Source organism: Artemia sp. Qi Xiang Cuo, chromosome 9 (assembly GCF_049724085.1).
Source record: "Artemia sp. Qi Xiang Cuo chromosome 9, ASM4972408v1, whole genome shotgun sequence".
NCBI lineage: Eukaryota > Metazoa > Arthropoda > Branchiopoda > Anostraca > Artemiidae > Artemia > Artemia sp. Qi Xiang Cuo.
In genome coordinates this window covers 16,559,518-16,585,025 of record NC_142802.1, presented here as the reverse complement: position 1 = coordinate 16,585,025, position 25,508 = coordinate 16,559,518, and the positions used below count along the sequence as shown (strand labels likewise).

Here is a 25,508-nt window from a genome sequence, read left to right as displayed (position 1 = left end):
GCTATAAATGTATAAATGAAACTTAAAACAAATAATAGCCGGCTTATGTTGATTTGGCAATCTAAAATTGTTTCGAACATTTTTGGTCGGCTTCACTGATAAATGTGATGGGGGGGGGGATCAACACTCTGGTTGTGTATATTCCTTCCTGCTTAATCAGATTAAGTCATTTAGTTGTTAATCTCTCAAAAGTTTTTGACAGAATAATTTTTCTTAAAAAATAATCTCAAAATATGCTGTTGTTGCGGAAAACCACTTTTATTTTGCATTTTTTGACGCCAACTCAATGATGCTACTTTTAAACAATACTATATATACCAGCTAATACTGTGCTACTTTGCCTTAAAACAGAACAACTATTATTTATTTCCGATGTATATAATACCAATTGGCTTCTATGTCTATCACCGACAAATTACCAACACATTAGGTACTTTATCAATAATTGTAAAACTATGTCATCGTCTGTCAGCAGTCCCCCAGTCTTGCAGCGGTGGGAATCGAACCCTGGGCCCTGTATTGCCAATCAGAGCATCAATTCAAAGTGCTACCAAAGGGTTGATGACAGCAATAGATGGAAAGTGCTTCTAGAATTTTGCTTCAAACAAGGTACAAAATGCCCCCCTCCCAAAGTTAAGGGGAATAACAACTTACCTACAGACCTAGATTGTGCCTCTAGTTTGTTATTGAGCCGAATATGACAATGAAGTCAACACGTCTAAATTTATAAGAGGCTGTATCCTATGAAAGAAAATATACACAAAACCTAATGTCATATACAAGTACCTACGCAGGGGGGATTCAGGGCCCTGGATCCCCAAAATCCAAAGTTGTATCAAATTTCTGGGCACTTCTTATTAAAAAGTATTGAAAGAATTTTTGAATACCGCCTCCCCCCGAAAAAGGCTTCTTGTGTAAGTACCTAGTAATATACCTTTATTTGCTCCTCACGGTTTATTCATAAGCATAAACATGTATACCTCTTTTCGTTTAAAAGTTATTTCGTGCCCTGGGTCAGTTTTCTAATATTGCTACTAGGAAAGGAACGAAGGGTAAGCTCCATTTTTTTTTTTTAGCAATGAGTAAACAATTAAAGCTTCAGAGCCATGTTTGATACCATTTCTCTTCCTCAATTTCAAACGCAGAAAAAAAAAATGAAATGATTAACTAAACAGAAATCACGAACCAAACCGCTTTGACCAAAAATTTAACCAACCTCCAACTAAGGATAATAATAAAGAGCCTAAAAGAGTTGGATTTTGATGCCAATTTCAAACATGTAAAACTTATCAAGTCTAAAGCTACCGATCAAAATCTACGAGCTTGAGAAAATTTCCCTCATTTTCGAAAAACTGGGAACACACCCTCAAAAGGGTGAGTGATCTTGATGAAAATTACATCATAAAATTCAGTATATCAGAGAACCCCAATGTAGATGTTTCAAGCCCTGGTCTACAAAGATGAGGAGTTGTTTTTGAGAAAGAAGATCAAAGATGCTTGCTCATTTGTTTGTCTTTTTTTTTTCATTTTTAATAGAGAATTATTTGAAAAAAACTACGTTTTCTAAAGAGTTAAAGAGGCTGACTTTCTTCAAACTTCAGAAAGTTTGACTTTCTCACAACTCTTTTTTTTAAACAATAAAAACTTTAGCGTAAAGAGCGAGGCGTTGAGGAGGGCACAGCCCCTTTCATATACGGAAGCGGGGTTTGGGGGGCGGCAGCCCCCAACTGCACCTCCTAATCCCTGTACGTTTTAAGGTTCGAACTTGTGACTCAGCCTCTTTAACTCTTTATAAAACGTAGTTTTTTTCAAATGATTTCTGCACGTTTTTGTACAGTTTATAACTTATTATTGCTTGACTAACTGTTAGCTGATCTTTTGAGGAGTTAAAGATGGGGCTGCCGCCACCCAAACCCCACGCTTTTGAAGATTCTTATGTTAAGGCTTTTAATTCCTGAATACTCAAATCAAATGCACAGTAAGATTTTTATCAGCCGCCCCAGGCCCCATGTTATCAAAGCAGTGGAGACTTACCTGTAACCTGAAGGCCGACTGTGATATTTTTCTGGAGACGCCTGTTGAGCCGAAGGATTTAGTAGGTTGGATTTAAAAAAGAAACTGAGTTTCTTTTTTAAACTTTAAATTCAATATATAAAAAAATTTATCTGACGGGGAATCGAACTCGGATCTTCCGCCTGACAGTTAGGAATAGCGACCACTGTATCACAGAGACATTACATTATTTTTATTCTGTGCGATGTATTTTTGACGCAAGCAAATCCCCACAAAACTTGATATTTGGTTTTTGGAAAACAGGGAAGGCGTGATCGGATTGAACTAAAATTTTCAGGATAAGCTCCCAGGCCCCAGGAAAGCTTATTCTCTAGATTTCAGCACGATCAGACAACGTTAAAGGGGGGCTGTGGTGGGAGAAATTAACATGGGCTCTTATAGAAAAACGAGGTTTTTCGTAAATGTAAATTCGGGGGATAACTTTTTCGGTCTGAAAATATCAAAAGGCCCTAACAGGTTGAATTCCGCTTCGAATGAGTCCTCATTCACCCGGATCCGTTGCCAACTGTGGCCTGTAGGCGTGACTGATAAAAAAAAAGAGAAATGAACTTTAAGTGGCTATATTTGGTTTTTGAAAAACAGGGGAGGAGTGACCGGATTGAGCTGAAATTTCGAGGATAAGCTCCCGGGCCCTAGGAAAGCTTAACCTCTAAATTTCAGCCCAATCGGACAACGTTAAAGGGGGGCTGTGGTCGGAGGGTCGAAACTTCCGGCCCACTTTTACCCATGAAGATAAAGTCTGAGGGGGGTGAAATTTTGCACATTTCTTAGTTGGAACTTGGGCTACAAAATGCGATCACTGCTGTCTCTCTGCGACCGCTAGGACCGGAAATCGCTTAACATTGTGGTGGGTCGCCTCTTTATAGAGGCACAAGTGTGCCTCCTTGATATCAGTTTGAGCCAATAGTTCTAGAAAATCAAGAGAAGGGTCATTGGAACCGAAATTAAAAGTTCTAGTGCCCTTTATAAGTGTGTAGAAATATTATGCCATAGCTAAGTAGAGTTTTCGTTACTTTGTGGTGGCAAACTTCAATCTTGCCACAAAAAAGGCCAAGTTACTATCGGCTGAAAATTCTAAGAAAGCAACTTAATTAAACAATGTCAAAAAGCTCCATGTTGAGCTTCACAGTTTCAAAGGCAGTAATTCCGCGGCGTATTCAATGGTGCATTCCTTGCTAAAAAGCCATGAGGTCCATCATAGGCAGCGCATTAGCGCTGCCTAAGTAAAGAACGATGTTGGCACAATGTGTTTTTTTTTCTCAATACCCGGGCACTTCGTATTGAAGGAGTTGTCGTAGAAACTTTGAAAAGGGCTCATTCGATTGGAAATTGGAGTTGCTAGTGCCCTTTTTAATAGTCGGAATTGATTGGAGGGCAACTAGGCCCCCACGAACATCATTTCCCCAAACACATCCAATTAAAATTTTGAGATAGCCATTTTGTTCAGCGTAGTTGATTTCCTGATAGAAAATATGTTTGGAGGAGGACACTCCCCCACAACCCTCGGGCCAAGGGGTTTAAGTTATGCCCTGGGGGCATATAAGGTTTTTATAGAAGGCGTTGTCGTAGAAACTTCAAAAAATGCTCATTCGATTGGAAATTCAAAGGGCTAGTGCTCTTTTTAATAGTCGAAAGGGATTGGAGGGCAACTATCCCCCCCCCCACGCCCATCAGTCCCCCCAACGCATCCAATAAAAATTTTAAATAACCATTTTGTTCAGCGTAGTTGATTTCCACATAGAAAATATGTTATTGAGGAGGACACTCCCCCACACCCCTCAGGGCAAGGGTATTAAGCTATACCCTGGGGGCAAATAAGGTTTTTATAGAAGGCGTTATCGTAGAAACTTCAAGAAAGGCTCACTCGATTGGAAATTCAAAGGTCTAGTGCCCTTTTTAATAGTCGAAAGTGATTTGAGGGCAACTAGCCACCCTCTCTCGACCACCTTTTCCCCAAACACATCCGATTAAAATTTTTAGATAGCCATTTTGTTTAGTGTTGTGGATTTCGAGATATAAATTATGTTTTTGAGGAGGACACTCCCCCACAGCCCTCAGGGCAAGGGTTGTAAGTTATGCCCTGGGGGAATATAAGGTTTTTACTGAACGCGTCGTCATAGAAACTTCAAAAAGGGATCATTCGATTGGATATTGAAATGGCTAGTGCCCTTTTTAATATTCGGAAGTGGTTGGAAGGCAACTAACACCCCTTCCACGCCCACCATTTCCCCAAACATATCCAATCAAAATATTTATATAGCCATTTTGCTCCACGAAGTTTAAAATTCAGGAAATTATACCTTTGAGCAGGACACTCCCCCCACAGTCTTCGGGGCAAGGGTTATAAGTTATACCCTGGGGGGCATATAAGGTTTGTATTGAAATGTTTGTCGTTGAAACTTGAAAAAGAGCTCATTCGATTGGAAATTCAAAAGGCTAGTGGCCTTTTTAATAGTCGAAAGTGATTTGGAGGCAACTAACCCCCCTCTCACACTCACCTTTTCCCCAACTGAAAAAAATACAAATGAATGTGCAATGTCAGTTTAATATACATATACTGATATTTAGTAATCAAAATCTTAATATTATTTTATTTATTAAAGTTATAAAAGTAAAAACATTTATATTTTTTTCAGTAAAGGGCAAATTCTGTTCTGGTCTTGGGAAGGCATAAGTGTTTTTATCTCTACTTATGTTAATTTCTGTTCGTTTTGAGTTTCATTTATTTATCGATGCTGATTTGTGGTAGTTTCACGCGTGGTAGATTATTTGATTTTATTTTTGCTCATGTTTTGTTTAATGGAGTTCTTTACTTTTCTTTGAAAAAGTTATTTGTGGAAAAAGTTTATTTAATTAATTGAAAATAAAAATAAAATATAGACTCCTTGAAAGTTTCATTTAAATAAATTGATTCGCTTGATTTTGGAGGAGGGCCGAAAGGTTACTCTGTAGGGGGAGGGGGTCGCTGATGCCTCAAAAGGTAAGTATTTATGCCCATATTGTCTAACTCTCCGTGAAACTTTAGATGAATATAGAAAAGACTTATTTTTAGGGGGGGGGGTAGAAATTAATCTTTAAGCTCCCTTCATTTTTTTTCAATGGAGATATAATTTATTCATAAGAAAATCAACAAAAAAGCATGGAGCCCAGTAACCTGGGCTTGTATTGCCACCACAAAAAAAAAATCCACCTACATAAGTGCATTCGGGTTCCCACTTCACAACAAAACAAAAACATATATATAAAACATTAAACATATAGAACTACTTAAGAAAAAAACATTAGAATCCATAAACCTGCAGGCAATGGTGCCTAAACTGCTCCCGGAAGCCAGTCCTTTCAGCAATATCTCTAATAGAAGATGGCGTCTGAGACCACAGCACCGGAAGAATATGATGATCAGAGAAAGCAGACCTCGCAAACACTCTAATCGGCCTTCTATACATACCAACAATTTTGTCTAAAACTGAATGTTGGTGTTTCGGAGTGATAGCTCCCCCCTTATTTCAGAATGATGTTTCGTTCTAACATAAAAGATTAAATTCACATGCTTGCCAGCATAAAAGGTGAAGAGGTAGGAGTAGGGGCTAGAAAAGCAAATTTCGAAAAGCAAGCTCTTTTTCCGGAGTTTAGGAGGTGATAGTCTGTGAATCAGCATATTGTTCTTTTCAAGTAACAAAAGAGATTAAGCCACAGAAAACTGCCACATCTCACATCCCAAAATTGCAACATTTTGGCCCGTAAAAAAGTAATTTGGCCCGAAAAGAATCAAAATGCTATTGAGCCAAAACTCTGAAAATTTTAAGTTGGTATTTATGTAGCCTTACGATTTTTAGAGACCACAATGGCATGCAGTATGCCATTCACACCCTTTAAAAATGAAGCGTCAGTACCATTCTTCCAATGAAACTAATAGCTATGGAGTATCACATAGTTGACACTATGTTTTAGGGTGTTGGCTAATGAATTCTCTTATGAGGAAGAGAAACCTAAGCCCCCAAAAAACCAACACCACATTCAGACGATTATCGTTTGAACCTCAGACATCTCTTCGTATAATTTAAAGAATTGGGTCTGAAGGGGGGGGGTAATCCTTTTTGCATTTAGGGTAAGCCCATATATGGAATTGGAAAAGGACAAAAATTAAATAACAAAGCAGTTTTTTTTTAATGAAAGTAAGAGCTAGATTAAAACTTAAAACTAGCAGGAATTACTCCGTATATCAGGGGGCTCACCTTTCCTCAATTCCTTGCTATTTTTGCTGAAGTCTAGACATTTTGTTTCCAATGCTTTAAGGACGAATGCTCAAGCAAAAGGGGGGTTGGAATGTAATTAAAAGTATTTTTCTAAATATATTAAGAATAGAACAGCTTATTGCAGTACATTTGCTTTAAATACTACAATTTTGAGTTCAAAGGCTTCAAATTGCTAATCAGTTGCAGAATTGTTGCACTCATGCTTAAATACATACATACATAAATACATACATAATTGTTGCACAAATGCGCTCTCAGCATAGCTCTATAAAACTTTAGCATAAAGAGCGGGGGATTGGAGAGAGGACAGCCTCCCTCGTATACAGGTTAACTTCTGTTCGTTTTAACTTTTAATGTCACTCTCTACTTTCAGTGTTAACACATGTGTTTTTTTATAATCGTGTTTGAGGAAGATTTGCATAAACTCAAGGAAGAACAGCGAATAGAAGCATAAATACATAAAAGAATGGGTAAGACCGTAAGATATGGGTGACAGATAAATATGAAGATGAAGCCTTAAACTTACGAATGTAAAATGTATTTGAAAATCATTAAATGATGGTTGCTATTCTAGTCAGCACACCGGCATTGCTGGGAATATGCCTTGGAGCAACTTTGGTAATCCTTAGTGGGATGGCTATTTCCTGTTTCTGTTACCGGATTCATAAGAAGCACCACAAATCCAGAAAGTTTCGTGGATGTTCTTCCTTTGCAGAAACCCGTCCGCTCCCATTAAAGAGACCTACTGCTGTCAAGAGTCCAAATCAAGGACCCACTCAGTATTTGAAGAAGTCACCAAGCCCAAGTGGTAATAAAAGTCCACCTGGATGTGGAATCAAAACACCTATCTCACAAGGTAAACTATATTCTTTCTAAGACTTTCCAGTTTGGACGCATATCAAATTTAGTTGCTGTCAAAAATGATTTTATGTTGCTTCCACTACATTTCTCTTTGTCGTAGTATCTTCTTTCTAAGTATTTTTGATTTCTGTTTCAAAATCTTCTGTGTCCTCTTCTTTCAAAATAGTTTTAAAATAATATTAAATATTAACGTTAATCTTTCATTGTTTTGTCTAAAGGGTTTACTCTCCTTTCATAAATGTCTATTTACTATTTATTTTACTTTTCTTAGTTCCTTTGCCTTGCTTTTTAGTCTTCTAAACATTACAAATTCTATTCAAAATAACAAAGATTTTTCTTTTTAACTTAAAAACTGAGTTAGCTCATAGAAAAGAAAGCTGATTGATACAGATTTCATCTTGATGTTTTTATATTAGCGATAAGATTAAAACCAAAACAACGTCAAAACTGGATAAAAATTAGTCACAGGCATTATAAAAAAGGAAAAAAAAGAGTTCAAATTGACTTTAGATTTTGTAATTATATTACGAATTACGCACTTTAGCTTTTGTCACGAATAGAGGTGCTAGTCGTTTTTTGAAAAATGGGAAGTCATGGCTTCCAAAATACGTGCAAATCTGTCTCTAAGTTACATATCTGACCTGACATAGTATTAAACAGTAAACCTCATAGAAAAGAAACTCGGAAGCCAGTAAAGAAACAATAAATAACTCAGCCTTGAATTTTTGGGAAATTAGCAACATTTTAAGAAACACTTTGATAATCCTGTTTTGCTATATACTAGCCTTATTTTTTTATATCTTCATCTCTACAGTCACTGCATTGCTTCATTTAGTAACTGAATTTGATAGCTTGATTTAAAAATTTGTGTCATGATTTGTATGTGACAAATCATTGATGATCAAAAACATTATTCTGTGTCTTTCCCTTTGCCTCGACTTCGTCGATCGTGCTCTAACAGACGTTGACGTGCCCAATCTGACAGAAGTTGCATTCTGGCGTATGCTGAACGATTCTGTATGATGTTGACATTGACGTCAACGACGCCTATGTTACTAGCTCTGCTAAAAAAATCAACACTTGTTTTAAATGCCCCGTACGTGGTAACACCCAAAGCAAGTCTTTAAGTAAACTGGCTGAAAAGAAAGACTATGGTAACTAAACCTCCAAAGTTTTGCAATACCTCGAAGCAACACCACATGCTCTGAAGTGCATTTCGAAGTCGTCGTTTTTTGGAATTCTTGACATAGCAACAGGCGACATTCTGTTGAAATAACAGTCTGGCAAAGCAGAGTCACTACGTCATAAGCTCTCTACGTCATATGAAAGTCTTGAGGTGCTACAGATGAATCGTGACGTAGCTGTAGCTGTTAACTTTGAAGCTCCTCTAAACCCAAGGAAATGGAAAACCAAGGGACTCATTATGTTAATTTTTTTTTTTTAACTTGTCAAAATATAACAAAATTAGCAAAAAATATGCAAACTGTGTTAAAACAAATTAAGCTATAGTCCACTATATCATGATGTTTCATACATAAGTGATTGTTTTACACACCATGGAATTATATATTTTGTTTGGAATAAAACATACATAGTGTAATTGAATATTTTATTTTAAATAATTCTCTTCATCTGAATATGACAAATTTTTCATGCATGACAGACTTGGTTAAATTTGGTTGCACAATTCTCCTCATAGGAAAATTTTTCAAATTGTATTGAATAGAGTAACCTCGATTCGAAAAATTTGAGGTGTGTTTTGTTTAATTTTATTTGCATTAATTTAGCTCCTAAAGTTTTGCTCTAATAAGTAAAATAATAAAAATAGGAAAAATTTCAAATGTGGCTGGTTATCAGTTTGATCATCCCAGCTGAAAAAAACGAAAAACAAGCCAAGGCCCTCGCTTTTAAAGTCTGGGTATTTCATCCTTTGCTTAGTTTCATACATAACTGTAACATTTTTTTCTCAAATCTTATTGTGGAGATATTTGGATACTCCCCATGAAATATGCTTACCTTCACAGAAGGTGCAAGATTGGGGAGACACCCCGTAACGACAATATTTTTCCAAATAACATGCCCTGAACAACACGAAAATTTTACCCCTAAAATATACTTTAACCCGTCATACAAAAGGTCCCTGTGTGCATGATCTATCAGACATGTACGCAAGAATTTTTATTAAGAATTGAGAGAATTAGAGGAAAAATATAAGAAATAATTTTTAAAAGGGCTACAAGTTCTAGATTATAAGTGTGGGAGGGGGGCGAGGATCAAAAGCTATCCCCTTGTTTGTAAAACCACTTCCGGAGTGTGTTATTCAAAGCAATAAGAAAAAAATCCGAAAACAAGCTCACAAATAAAAAAGGAGGAGAGCACAAGAAGAAGAAGAGAAAAAAGTTATAACACATTCAGAACTTTTTCTTTATACTTTCGCTTTGCTATTGGAAATATATTTCCAGTTTTTGTTCAGTTTCAATCTTCATATAGGATTTTCCATTTCCCAAAATTTTCAGTTTCTATCTGTTTTTGTTTAACACCGTATTAAAATACAACATCATTTTTTAGTTGTTCTTTATCTACTTATATTATGGAAATACAGCATAGTCTTAAAGACTTTTGTTAAGTTTTAATTTAAAAATTTAAAATTTTAGCATCACCAAACTTAATAATGATTTTCTTTCGGTGATTCTGTGAAGTACCTACTTCAAACTGCGTCGTTGACTAGATTTCCCAATCTAGTCTTTAATTGTAAGTTCCTCATTTTGTCTAGTTGCAAAGGTTCGAATCTATTGGTCTTGAGTTTCTCGGAGAACATTTTATCGTCGATCTGAGGCAAATCGTATTGTCAAGCTACTTCTTAATTTATTAGGGTCTCCATTTTAATCCATTTCTCCAAAAAGAATAGTAACAACTTTTGGCATTAAAGAAGAGACGAGCTCTTTCCTACGTGGATCCAAGATTAACTTGTTAGGTGTAAGGTATTAATGTTGGTAACAAACTCACGAAGAAATTGGCAAGGGTTTTAGTCCTTTAATTAAGCTCATATACCAAAAACTTTTAGAAAATTTAACACTCCATTAATTGAATTATAAATGCCCAAGAATTGGTGACATTGGCGGTGGTGGTTTGAAAACCAAGACCCCAAGAAGATGGTTTGAGTTTGGTTGCCACACTAAAGGCTTGTAGAGGATGACTCTTGCCTTAAAAATTAATTAAAAAACTTTCCGAAAAATAAGTTTTTCAAAGAAAAGTAAAGGCCATTTTAAACTTAAGCTCAGGAGATACAAATACCTGTTAAAATTCAAACTCAAAACGACCAGAAATTACTATTTAAGAATAAATGAAACCCAAAACGAACAGAAATTAAATAAACAATCATAACAAAAAACATACAACAAGTAATAATATCAATGAATAAATAGATCTTAAAGCGAGTAATGATTAGATTGAATATAAAAATCAAGCTTAAAACGAAAAAAATAGTCTGCTATTTAAGTATAATTGAAACTTAAAACGAACAGAAATTAAATAAACAGTCAATGCGAACACACATACAATATTTATTAATGTGAATGAATAAATAAATCTTAAAACGAGTGAAACTTAAATTGAATATGCAAATCAAGTTTGAATCGAATAAAAATAACTACAAACAAGAGTTTGGGTATCGTCTCACTACAGAAGCCTAAAACCTACTGCGTCATTGGCGCTTTACTGAAAACAACTCTTTCAAATATTTTCACTTTTATAACTTTAAGAAATCAAAAATTAATTAAGATTTTAGGGAACAAATATAAGTATATGTATATTAAATTGACAATATACATTTTTTTTCAGTAAACTCATTTGAATTTTTTTTCAGTAAAGTACAAATTATATTCTGGCTTTTAGAAAGCATAGGGGTTTTGAACCCTACTCACATTAATTTATGCTTGTTTTGAGTTCGACGTTCGTTTGGGTTTCATTTATTTATTGATACTGATTTGGGGTAGTTGTATGTTTGGTAGAATATATGATAGTTCGGACGCCAGGTGTTGAAAATATGAACTATACCACGACGGAATGGGGCTGCTACGAGAATTAGCCTACCCTCCACCCCCTAAATTAGCCATGCGGATTCAAAAATACCATTGGCACTTGCTTGCGAGTGGTGGAACACTCTGAAACTTGACATTTTATTACATTTTGGTGTTTCATGCAAGAAAATGCATGTTCCACAAAGTTTGAGGTGCAGTTTTCCGCTCAAATAGAAATGGCTAGAAGCCATAGAATGTTTTCATAACAAACTAACACGATTAGTTACAAAAAATGGCATAGTTAAAAAAATGGCAAAACTATATGAGTCTTGAACAGTCTTGGAAAATATAAACAAAATCAAATTGAATATTAGATATATAATGATATTAATTGTTGAAAGATCCATCAGTTCAAGATTTTTTTTTTCACTGTAATTTTTATTTTCATTTTCAATGCTTTAAGAACTGAAAAATAATAAATTTTTAATATACGAGTAATTCGTTTTCAGTAAAGCACCAATGACGCAGAAGGTTTTAGGTTTTTACAGTTAAAGAAGGGGGCAGTATCCAAATTTTGTTTGTAGTGAAACTATATTTTTCTTGACCAATCTTGGAAAGAACTGATAAATTAAACTGAATGTTTTATGTATAATAATATTAATTACTGAAAGCTCATCAGTTCAAAATTTTACTGTAATTTAAATATTTATCTTCAATATTAAGTACAAAAGAAAACATTTGTAATATAATTCGTTTTCAGTAAAGCGCCAATGACTTAGTAGGTTTTAGGCTTTTGCAGTGAGGCGATACCCAAACTCTTGTTTGTAGTTATTTTTATTCGATTCAAACTTGGTTTGCATGTTCTATTTAAATTTCACTTGTTTTAAGATTTATTTATTCATTTACATTAATATATATTGTATGTTTGTTCGCATTGATTGTTTATTTAAGTTCTGTTCGTTTTAAGTTTCATTTATGCTTTAATAGCAAACTATTTATTTTCGTTTTAATTTCATATTCAATCTAAGCATTAGTCGCTTTAAGATCTATTTATTCATTTATATTATTACTTGTTGTGTGTTTTTTGCTATGATTGTTTATTTAATTTCTTTTCGTTTTGGGTTTCATTTATTCTTTAATAGTAATTTCTGGTCGTTTTGAGTTTGAACTTAAACAGGTATTTGTATCTCCTGAGCTTAATTTTAAAATGGCCTTTACTTTTCTTTGAAAAACTTATTTTTAGGAAAGTGTTTTTTTAATTAATTTTTTTTCGTTTTTGATTGCAAAAAGTTTCAAGTTTTTATGGCATGGGGGGGGGGGGGGTGCTTACGTTTTAATTATTATTGAATTTAAAAAACGAATATAGAAATTTAAATTTAAATCAAATGAGGTTTTTATCAAATTCTATAGGATTGCCTCTTTGATAAAAACCTTATATATGAAAAATAGACAGCTTGCTTAACTTGTGGACAGCGATTGACAACAATGAATGGATTAAAAAAATAGCTCCAATAAGGGGGTTTAGACCATTTCACTTGCTGACACAAAGGGATCACGACTGTTTGGAATTAACCTTAATAGGAATTTGTGTGTCAAAGCAATTTTGCATCTATCACAGAGTGTGTATTTTAACCTTATAATTGCATAATTATAATAGATTTCCTATGTGTTCTTCCCATACAAAAGTCCTCCCCATAAGTTATAAACCCCCCTTAATAAATGACGCCCCAGGGCATAGCTTAAAATGCCTATCCTCGGGTCCTGGTGGGCTGTGTCGACACAGGAGTTTTTTTTTATCAGAACTTCGAACCATTTTAACAAAATGTCTATCTTAAAATTTTTATCTGATGCATTTTGGGCGTGGAGGAGGGAGGGGGCTAGTTGCCCTTCAATCTCTTTTGACTCTTAAAAAGTAAACAAGAACTTTCAATTTTCAATCAAATGAGCCCTCTCTAAAGTTTATACAAGCATCCCTTCCATAAGAAATAATATGAAGGATTCGGAGAATCCTTAAATTACAACCCTTGCCCTAAGGGCTTTGGGGGAGTTGTAATCCTCAAAGACCTAATTTCAAGAACTTATAACTACGTTTAATAAAATGGCTGTCTTAAAATTTTGATTGGATTTGTTTGGGGAAAAGGTGGGCGTGAGAGGGGGGTTAGTTACCCTCAAATCACTTTCGACTATTACAGAGGGCACTAGCCCTCGGAATTTCCAATCGAATGAGTCTTTTTTGAAGTTTTTACGACACCGCCTTCTATAAAAACCTTATATACCCCCAGGGCATACCTTAAAACCCTAGCCCTGAGGATTGTGGTGAATTGTCCTCCTCAAAAACTTATTTTCTATCTGGAAATCAACTATGCTGAACAAAATGGCTATCTCAAAATTTTGATTGGATGTGTTTGGGGGAATTTGCCCTCCAGTCAATTTTGACTATTAAAAAGGGCACTATCCCTTTGATTTTCCAATCGAATGAGCCTTTTTTGAAGTTTCTGTGACAACGCCTTCTATAAAAACCTTATATGCCCCAGGGCATAACTTAAAACCCTTGCCCTGAGGGTTGTGGGGGATTGTCCTCCTCAAAAATATATTTTCTATTTGGAAATTAACTACGTTGAACAAAATGGCTGTCTCAAAATTGTGATTGGATGTGTTTGGGGGAATGATGGGCGTGTGGGGGGGGGGCTAGTTGCCCTCCAATCACTTTTGACTATTAAAAAAGGCACTAGCCCTTTCAATTTCCAATCGAATGAGCCTGTTTTGAAGTATCCACGACAACACCTTCTATAAAAAACCTTATATGCCCCTAGGGCATATCTTAAAACCCTTGCCCTGAAGGTTCTGGGGGAGTGTCCTCCTCAAAAACATATTTTCTATCTGGAAATCAACTACGCAAACAAAATGGCTATCTCAAAATTTTGATTGGATGTGTTTGGGGAAATGATTGGCGTGGGACGGGGGGCTAGTTGCACTCCAATCACTTTCGACTATTAAAAAGGGCACTATTCCTTGAATTTCCAAATCGAATGAGCCAATTTTGAAGTTTCTACAACAACGCCTTCTATAAAAACCTTATATGCCCCCAGGGCATAACTTAAAACCCTTGCCCTGAGGGCTGTGGGGGATTGTCCTCTTCAAAAACATATTTTCTATCTGGAAATCAACTACGCTGAACAAAATGGCTATCTCATTGGATGTGTTTGGGGAAATGATGGGCGTGGGGGGGGGGACGGGGGATAGTTACATTCCAATCACTTTCAACTATTAAAAAGGGCACTATCCCTTTAATTTCCAATCGAATGAGTATGTTTTGAAGTTTCTACGACAACGCCTTCTATAAAAACCTTATATGCCCTCAGGGTATAACTTAAAACCCTTGCCCTGAGAACTGTGGGGGAGTACCCTCCTCAAAAATACATTTTCTATCTGAAAATCAACTATGCTGAACAAAATGGCTATCTCAAAATTTTGATTGGATGTGTTTGGGGGAATGATTGGCATGGGGGGGGGTTAGTTGCTCTCTAATTATTTTCGACTATTAAAAGGGCACTATCCCTATAATTTCCAATCGAATGAGCCTGTTTTGAAGTTTCTACGACAACACCTTCTATAAAAACCTTTTGTGCCACCAAGCCATAACTTACAGTCCTTGGACCGAGGGCTGTTGGGAATTTTCCACCACCAAAAAAAATTTACTAGCTCAAAATCAACTAAACTGAACAAAATTGCTGTATGAAAATTCGGATTTGATGTATTTGGGGAAAAGATGGGCGTGGGGGGGAGGGGGGCTAGTTACACTCCAATCACTTTCGCTTATTAAAAAGGGCACTAGCTCTTTAATTTCCAATCGAATGAGCCTGTTTTGAAGTTTCTACGACAACACCTTCTATAAAAACATTATATTCCCCTCAGGGCATAACTTAGAACCCTTGCCCTGAGGGTTGTGGGGGAGTGTCCTTCTTAAAAACGTATTTTCTATCTGAAAATCAGCTACGCCGAAAAAATGGCTATCCCATAATTTTGATTAGAATTTTGGGGAATGATGGGCGTGGGGGAGGCTAGTTGCCCTCCAATCATTTTCGACTATTAAAAAGGGCACTAGAACTCCTGATTTCCAATCAAATGAGCCCCCTTTGAAGCTTCTACGACGACCCCTTCCATATGAAGTGCCTCTGGGGGAAAAAAAAAAAAAAACATTGGAGCCGTATGGCCTTTGCTATAGGCAACGCTACAGCGTTGCCTCTGATTTTTGACATAGCAACAGACGACATTCAGTTGAAATAACAGTCAGGCAAAGCAGAGTCGCTACGTCATAAGCTCTCTACGTCATATGAAAATCCTGAGGTGCTACAGATGAATCGTGACGTAGCTGTAGCTGTTAACTTTGAAGCTCCTCTAAACCCAAGGAAATAGAAAACCAAGTGACTCATTATGGTAATTTTTTTTTTTTAACTTGTCAAAATATAACAAAATTAGCAAAAAATATGCAAACTGTGTTAAAACAAATTAAGCTATAGTTCTCTGTATCATGATGTTTCATACATAAGTGCTTGTTTTACACACCATGAAATTATATGTTTTATTTGGAATAAAACATTATATAAAAATGTAATACTCAAAAGAGGTCATAAACAGAATTGAAGAACGTTGCTGCTACACATAAATCTCGCCATTGAAGAAATAATTGGGGAGGGGCGTTTCTTTAATGTAAAATTGCCGTACTTACCAGATCCGTAATTAATTGGGAACATTTCATGCTTTTAAATTGAAAGTTAAGCTTCGGATGCTTTAAAATTTAATATTAATGTTCTCTGTTAAAAACAGAAATGGTCCTGATAAAAAGTTTATAAACTCAAAATAAGAAATTTTATATTATAAAATTTTTATCTAATAAACAATCATAGCAAAAAACACACAACAAGTAATAATATAAATGAATAAATAGATCTTAAAGCGACTAATGCTTAGATTGAATATGAAATTAAAACGAAAATAAATAGTTTGTTATTAAAGTATAAATGAAACTTATAACGAACAGAAATTAAATAAGCAATCAATGCGAACAAACATACAATATATATTAATGTAAATGAATAAATAAATCTTAAAACAAGCGAAATTTAAAATGAATATGCAAATCAAGTTTGAATCGAATAAAATAACTACAAACAAGAGTTTGGGTATCACCTCACTGCAAAAGCCTAAAACCTACCGAGTCATTGGTGCTTTACTGAATACGAATTATATTACAAATGTTTTCTTTTGTACTTAATATTGAAGATAAATATTTAAATTACAGTAAAATATAACTGGTAAGCAGTTAATTTTTTTCAGTGACAATGTTGCAAGAGAAAAAAAAACTCTCTAAAACATAATAAAAGGACATTATCTTTATTTGCTATGAATACACCACAAATTGATCAACGAAAAAAAAATGTACTTATTTATAGTGCTTATAGTCCAAGAAGTGTGTAAAAAAAGGGCCTAACTGTAAACAAATTGCAAGAGAAAAGATTCTTTGACTACCCAAGCTCGTTCTTGGGCCAAACAAGTGACTACTCAAAAAAGTGGGCTTAAGCAGTAAAAATATGCCAGCAAATTGCAAAAGAATTATATTAAGTATGAACCATTCATTTATAAATTTGTTAAATAGTGCTACATAACATTAAATAATTATTCTTTTATAATAGATAGAGTTCGGAATTGCCGCGAGTTGTCTGACAAGGATTTCACTTGGTTGTACCTCTTAGATAAAAGTATCCCAGATTTCATCTCTTGATTGTTGACAACTTCAAAAGTTAGCTTTCAATGAAATTAATTTTAAATAATAGGTCAGAAGAGGACACAAATTCACCTCAAGTTTACCTCAACTCAAGTTTAATTAACACAATCTTGCGTTAATTAAGTAAATTGCATTACTTTAGACTACGTTAAGGGGGTGGGCGCCCCCTCCCCTGGATCCGCCACTGCCTTACACTCTCTGTTTCTTTCATTGTTAGGGAGGAGAGCAGATGACTAATAGGTGTGTGTTAATACCAAACATTCTAACTCTCATTGGGCCTTCAGGTATAAACAGAGTTAGTTCAAAGGAAGGGGTGGGGAAAAAGGGCGTGGGGGGGGTATTTGCCCTTCGATCAATTTTGACTCTTAAGAGCTGGACTAGAACTTCCAATTTCCAATCAAATGAGCCCTCTCTGATGTTTATACGAGAATCCCCTCCTGCCCCCGGGCCCTGGGGGGTTTTGTTGACGCCAGAGTTTTGTTACTTAACCTTTCAACTATTTTTAACAAAATAGTATTTTCAACCCTTGCATATAAAGCAGCTCTGGGGGGAAAATAATAAAAAATATTGAAGCTATATAAGATTTATTCATTTATTTATGCTTGCACCGGTTATCTTTATGTTTGTAAGATAGTTAATTTTAATTTCTCTTCATTCGGGGTTTTAGGCTTCTGCAGTGAGGCGATACCCAAATTCTTGTTTGTAGTTATTTTATTCGATTCAAACTACGTTTAATAAAACGGCTGTCTCAAAGTTTTGATTGGATGTGTGTGGGTGAATGATGGGCGTGGGGGGGGCTAGTTGCCCTCAAATCACTTTCGACTATTAAAAAGGACAATAGCCCTTTGTATTTCCAATCGAATGAGCCTTTTTTGAAGTTTCTACGACAACGCCTTCTATAAAAACCTTATATGCCCCAGGGCATAACTTAAAACCCTGGTTCTAAGGGTTGTGGGGGAGTGTCCTCCTCAACAACATATTTTCTATCTGGAAATCAACTACGCTGAACAAAATGGCTATCTCACAATTTTAATTGGATGTGTTTGGGGGAATAATGGGCGTGGGGGGGGGGTTAGTTGCCCTCCAATTATTTTCGACTATTACAAAGAGCACTAGCCCTTTGAATATCTAATCGAATGAGGTTTTTTTGAAGTTTCTACGATATACTTAAAACCCTTACTTAAACCATAACTTAAAACCCTTGCCCTAAGGGCTGTGGGGGATTGTCCTCTTCAAAAACATATTTTCTATCTGGAAATCAACTAAGCAAAACAAAATTTTGATTGGATGTGTTTGGGGAATGATGAGCGTGGCGGGGGGAGGCTAGTTGCCCTCCAATCACTTTCGACTATTAAAAAGGGCTCTATCCCTTTGAATTTCCAATCTAATGAGCCTTTTTTGAAGTTTCTACGACAACACCTTCTATAAAAACCTTATATTTCCCCAGGGCATAACTTAAAACCCTTTCCCTGAGGGTTTTGGGGAAGTGTCCTCCTCAAAAACATATTTTCTATGTGTAAATCAAATACGCTGAACAAAATGGCTATCTCAAAATTTTGATTGGATGTGTTTGGGGTAATGATGTGCGTGGGAGGGGGGGGGGGGTTAGTTGCCCTCCAATCCCTTTCGACTATTTAAAAGAGCACTAGCCCTTTGAATTTCCAATCGCATGAGCCTGTTTTGAAGTTTCTACGACAACGCCTTCTATAAAAAACTTATATGCCCCCCTGGGCATAACTTAAAACTCTTGCCCTGAGGGTTGTGGGGGAGTTTCCTCTTCAAAAACATATTTTCTATCTGGAAATCAACTACACTGAACAACATGGCTATCTAACAAATTTGATTGGATGTGTTTGGGGGAATGATGGGCGTGGGGGGAGGGGCTAGTTGCCCTCCAATCACTTTTGACTATTAAAAAGGGCACTAGAACTCTCAATTTCCAATCGAATGAGCCCCCTTTGAAGTTTTTAGGACGACCCCTTCTGTATGAAGTGTCTCTGGGAAAAAAATAATAATAAAACATTGGAGCCGTATGGCCTTTACTATAGGCAACGCTACAGTGTTGCCTCTGAAACGAAGTACATTCCTAACTTCTTAACAACCATATACCAAATTCTCATTTAAACGTTGTCTTAGTAACAAAGTTAACAAGAAATCGTCAGAGAATTTATAATGAAAGTCGTTTCTAGTATCTTAGTCAATTAATTTCACAACCAAAGGAAAACTTTTATAACTGTCCATTAATTAAATTGTAAATGGTTAAGAATTGGCGGCGTGGGCTAAGAAACCAAAACCACAAGAAGATGGATTGAGTTTAGTTGCCACACCAAAAGCTTGTAGAGGATGACTCATGTCTTAAAACGAAATATATTCCTAACCTCTTACAAGACCTTATTCCTAGCTTCTTAACAGCCATATACCAAATTCTCATTTATCCTAGTCTTAGTAACAAAGTTAACAAGAAATGTTCAGGGAATTTATACTGAAAGTCGTTTCTAATGTCTTAGTCCGTTAATTAAATCGCCAAATAAAAACTTTTATAACATCCCATTAATTAAATTGTAAATGATTAAAAATTGGCCTCGTTGGTTAAGAAACCAAGACCACAAGAAGATGGTTTGAATTCAGTTGCCAAACCAAAAGCTTGTAGAGGATGACTCATGTCTTAAAACGAAATATATTCTTAACCTCTTACAAGACCTTATTCCTAACTTCTTAACAGCCATATACCAAATTCTCATTTATCCTAGTCTTAGTAACAAAGTTAACAAGATGTGTTCAGGGAATTTATAATGAAAGTCGTTTCTAATGTCTTAGTCCGTTAATTAAATCATTGGGGTGTATCTATGGAATTTACGTGAAGCTATAGGAATTACCATGCTATTTGCGTGAAGCTATAGGAAAACATTTCCAGAGCATGTACTTATGGATTTGGGTGAATTATGTTCCCTCACATGCTATTCTATAGTGCTGTGTTCCCTCCCATGCTATTCTATAGCGCTATGTTCCTTCCTATGCTATTATAAGGGTTTATGTTCCCTCCCATGCTATTCTAAGGGTTTATGTTCCTTCCTATGCTATTCTAAGGGTTTATGTTCCTTCCTATGCTATTCTGAGGGTTTATGTTCCCTCCCATGCTATTCTAGGAGCTTATGTTCCTTCCTATGCTATTCTAGGAGTTTATGTTCCTTCCTATGCTATTCTATAGCGCTATGTTCCTTCCTATGCTATTATAAGGGTTTAAGTTCCCTCCCATGCTATTCTAAGGGTTTATGTTCCTTCCTAAGCTATTCTAAGGGCTAATGTTCCCTTCCATGCTATTCTAGCACGCTATGTTCCCTCCCATGCTATTCTATAGCAATATGTTCCTTCCCATGGTATTATAAGGGTTTATGTTCCTTCCTGTGCTATTTGGGGAGATTACATTCCTTGGCACCTTTTCAGAGCATGTACTTGTGGATACCTTTCCAAGCAACGTGATTAAACACGCTTTTACAATCGGAATTGTTTGATTGACATTTGCAAAAAGGGATAAGGAATTCACAAATTGGACTCTATGAACGATATTAATTAATGTTTGAATAATAGGAGTGTGATTGATTCTAATTAGTGATTGGATAATTTTTTAACAAGAAATCTCTGAATAAAATATTTTTGGAGGGATGGGAGCGAGGTGTCTTAGAGTACTTATAATGGTGTTATTTGGGGAGATTACTTTCCTTGGCACCTTTTCAGAGCATGTACTTGTGGATACCTTTCCAAGCAACGTGATTAAACACGCTATTACAATCGGAATGGTTTGAATCACATTTGCAAAAAGGGATAAGGAATTCGCAAATTGGACTCTATGAATGATATTAAGTAATGTCTGAATAATAGGAGTGTGATTGATTCTAATTAATGATTGGAAAATTTTTTAACAAGAAATTTCTGAATAAAATATTTTTGGAGGGATGGGAGCGAGGTGTCTTAGAGTACTTATAATGGTGTTATTTGGGGGGATTACGTTCCTTGGAAACTTTCCAGAGCATGTACTTATGGATTCTAGCCGACTATGTTCCTTCCTGTGCTATTTGGGGAGATTATGTTCCTTGACACCTTTTCAGGGCATGTACTTATGGATTTGGGTGGATTATGGCGTCTTTCCGGAGCATGTACCTATGGATTTGGATGGATTATTTTCCTTCCTATGCTATTCTAAGGGTTTATGTTCCTTCCTATGCTAATCTATGGCCTTATGTTCCTTCCTGTGTTATTCTATGGGACCTCTACACGTGATTAAACACGTTTTGCTTGCCTTTCATTGATACCTTTCCAATCGAGCGGGGATTCCCCTCCGGTTCCTACACACTGCAAAAAGCAAGATATTTATTATAAATTTGGAACAATTGTCACATTCAGCATGGCGTTTTTTTTTTTTTTTTTTTATTTTTTTTTTTTTTTTTTTTTTCTCTGCATTTGACATTTTTTCTGATTTGAACAATATAAATCATTGGAGTTGGTTTCCGATAACAAAAATTTTTTCAAACAAATGGGCTTTGGAAAGCACAATCACCAGGGCGTGTGCAATTTATTTTTTTTTTTTGACAATTGGCATTTTTGTATGATAACAGGTCCCACTCAATGTGGTCATAGCTCTAAAAAAAAGGAGGGATAGGAGCGGAGTGTTTTAGAGTACTTGATTCAGACTTTTACATTGAGCATCGACGTTGTTAGCAGAATTTTAAAAGGATCGTTTATGAGTACTGCCGTATCTGATGAAATAATTTAGGTCGTATGATCAATTTAATTTTTTTTTTTAATGTAGTAGTTTTTCAGTAAGGACACTCGATATCCTAAAACTGTTTGATTCAATATTTTACCTTGAGCATCGATGTTGTTAGCAGAATTTCAAAAGGATCGTTCATAAGTACTGGCGTATGTGATGAAATAATTTAGGTCGTATGATAAATTTAATTTTTTTTTTCATTCGGTTTTTTGTCAGGAAGAAATCTTGATTTCATATATTTTTCTTATTAATAATTCTACAAGGTGAATATATATTTTTATAATGAGTTCAAAAGAATTGCTTATAAGCGCTTACGTATCTGAAGTATTAATTGTGGGAGTATTTACCATTTAATTTATTTTTTTTAATGAAATAGTTTTTTCGAAAGGACATTTGATATGATAAGAGTGTTTGATTCAAACTTTTACCTTGAGAATCGATGTTGTTAGAAGAATTTCAAAAGGATTGTTTATGAGTGCTGGCGTATCTGATGATATAATTTAGGTCGTATGATCAATTTAATTTTTTTTTAATGCAGTAGTTTTTTAGTAAGGACACTCGATATCCTAAAAGTATTTGATTCAAACTTTTACCTTGAGCATCGATGTTTTTAGCAGAATTTCAAAAGGATCGTTCACAAGTGCTGGCGTATCTGATGAAATAGTTTAGATTGTATGATTAATTAAATTTTTAATTATTTTTTTTGCAGTAGTTATTTAATAAGCACACTCGATATCCTAAAAATGTTTGATTCAATTTTTACCTTGAGCATCGAAGTTTTTAGTAGAATTTCAAAAGGATCGATTATAAGTGCTGACCTGTCTTTGATGAACTAATTCATGTCGCATGATAATTTTTTTTTAATACAGTAGTTATTCAATAAGGACACTCGATATCCTAAAAGTGTTTGATTCCAACTTGTACCTTGAGAATCGATGTTGTTAGCAGAATTTCAAAAGGAACGTTTATGAGTGCTGGCGTATCTGATGAAATAATTTAGGTCGTATGGTAAATTTAATTTATTTTTTTTAATACAGTAGTTTTTTAGTCAAGTGTATGATTCAAACTTTTACCTTGAGCATCGATTTTATTTAGCAGAATTTCAAAAGGATCGTTAATAAGTGCTGGCGTATCTGATACACACACACACAGAGAGAAGACACACACATAGCGACGACAAATGCAAAGAGACGACACACACACAAAAAGAGACGACACACACACAGAGACGACACACGCACAGAGACGACACACACACATAGAGTGGCGTGCCACTCTAAGTGAACATAGATCAACCCAACTTTTTGGATATCTCTCTCACTATGACTCTGTTTGTGTGTCGTGTCCGTGCGCGTGACGTCTCAATGTGTGTGTCATCTCTGTGGGTGTGTCTTCTCTGTATGTTTGTCGTCTCTTTGCGTGTGTCGTCTCTTTGTGTGTTTCGTATCCGTGTGTGTGTGTGTCGTCTCTTTGTGTGTGTTGTCTCTGTGTGTTTGTCGTCTCTGTGTGTGTCATCTCTCTATGTGTGTGTGTTGTCTCTGTGTGTGTGTGTCGTCTCTGTGCGTGTGTCTTCTCTCTCTGTGTGCGTGTCATATCTGTGTGTGTGTCGTCTGTGTGCGTGTGTCGTCGCTATGTGTGTGTCGTCTCTCTGTGTGTGTTGTCTCTGTGTGCGTGTTTTCTCTATGTTTGTTGTGTTTGTGTGTGTGTGTCGTCTCTGTGCGTGTATCGTCTCTATATGTGTTTCGTACCTGTGTGTGTGTCGTCTCTTTGTGTGTGTCGTCTCTATGTGTGTTTGTCGTTTCTGTGTGTTTGTTTGTGTCATGTCTCTCTGTGTGTGTTGTCTCTGTGTGTGTATCGTCTCTGTGCGTTTGTCGCCTCTATGTGTGTTTGTCGTTTCAGTGTGTGTGTGTCGTCTCTGTGTGTGTGCTGTCTGTGTGTGTGTGTATCGTCTCTGTGCGTGTGTCATCTCTGTGTGTGTTTCGTCTCTGTGTGTGTGTGTCGTGTCTGTGTGTGTGTGTCGTCTCTGTGTGTGTGTGTCGTCTCTGTGCGTGTGTCTTCTCTCTGTGTGTGTGTGTCGTTTCTGTGTGTGTGTCTCGTCTCTCTACGTGAATGTCTCTGTGTGTGTATCGTCTCTGTGCGTGTGTTGTCTCTATGTTTGTTTCGTCTCTGTGTGTGTGTGTCATCTTTGTGTGTGTGTCGTCTCTGTGCATGTGTCGTCTCTCTGTGTGTGTGTCGTCTCTGTGCGTGTGTTATCGCTATGTGTGTGTCATATCTGTGTGTGTTGTCTCTGTGTGTGTGTATCGTCCCTTTTAAGGTGTATCCTCTATATCTTTGTCTTCTCTCTATGTATTTAATCTCTGTATGTGTGTGTCGTCTCTGTGTGTGTGTCGTCTCTGTGCATGCGTTGTCACTATATGTGATTCGTCTTTGTGTGTGTGTGTATCAGATACGCCAGAATTTATGAACGATCCTTTTGAAATTCTGCTAAAAACATCGATGCTCAAGGTAAAAATTTGAATCATACACTTTTAGCATGTCGAGTGTCCTTACTAAAAAACTACTGCATTAAAAAAATAAATTAAATTGATCATACGACCTAAATTATTTCATCAGATATGCCAACACTCATAAACGATCCTTTTGAAATTCTTCTAACATCATCGATTCTCAAGGTAAAAGTTTGAATCAAACACATTTAGGATATCGAGGGTCCTTACTAAAAAACTACAGCATTAAAAAAAATAAATTAAATTTATCATACAACCTAAATTATTTCATCAGATACGCTAGCACTCATAAACGATCCTTTTGAAATTCTGCTAACAACATTGATGCTCAAGGTAAAAGTTTGAATCAAACACTTTTAGGATATCGAGCGTCCTTACTGAAAAACTACTGCATTAAAAAAATAAATTAAATTTATCATACGACCTAAATTATTTCATCAGCACGTCAGCACTCATAAGTGATCCTTTTGAAATTCTGCTAACAACATCGATGCTCAAGGTAAAAATTTGAATCAAACACTTTTAGGATATCGAGTGTCCTTACTGAAAAACTTCTGCATTAAAAAAAATAAATTAAATTTATCATACGACCGACATTATTTCATCACATACGCCAGCACTCATAAACGATCCTTTTGAAATTCTGCTAACAACATCGATGCTCAAGGTAAAAGTTTGAATCAAACACTTTTAGGATATCGAGTGTCCTTACTAAAAAACTACTGCATTAAAAAAAACTAAATTGATCATAACGACCTAAATTATTTCATCAGATACGCCCGCAGTCATAAACGATCCTTTTGAAATTTTTCTAACAACATCGATTCCCAAGGTAAAAGTTTGAATCAAACACTTTTAGGATATCGAGTGTCCATACTAAAAAACCACTGCATTAAAAAAATAAATTAAATTTATCATACGACCTAAATTATTTCATCAGATACGCCAGCACTCATAAACAATCCTTTTGAAATTTTGCTAACAAAATCGATGCTCAAGGTAAAAGTTTGAATCAAACACTTTTAGGATATCGAGTGTCCTTACTGAAAAACTTCTGTATTAAAAAAAATTATCATGCGACATGAATTAGTTCATCAAAGACAGGTCAGCACTTATAAACGATCCTTTTGAAATTCTTCTAACAACATCGATGCTCAAGGTAAAAGTTTGAATCTGACACTTTTAGGATATCGAGTGTCCTTACTAAAAAACTACTGCATTAAAAAAATAAATTAAACT

The 25,508-nt window shown here is 35.7% G+C and overlaps 1 protein-coding gene across 3 annotated transcripts in view; it reads left to right on the top strand.

The window, feature by feature from the left end:
- The window catches only part of Syt4 (Synaptotagmin 4), a 190,187-nt gene that overhangs the window by 29,882 nt on the left and 134,797 nt on the right, over window positions 1-25,508 (top strand). For all 3 annotated transcript variants that reach the window (XM_089094312.1, XM_089094314.1, XM_089094313.1), the window contains exon 2: window positions 6,904-7,185. In XM_089094312.1, the coding sequence (XP_088950438.1) occupies window positions 6,904-7,185 (282 nt within the window). The remainder of the gene's footprint in view (window positions 1-6,903; window positions 7,186-25,508) is intronic.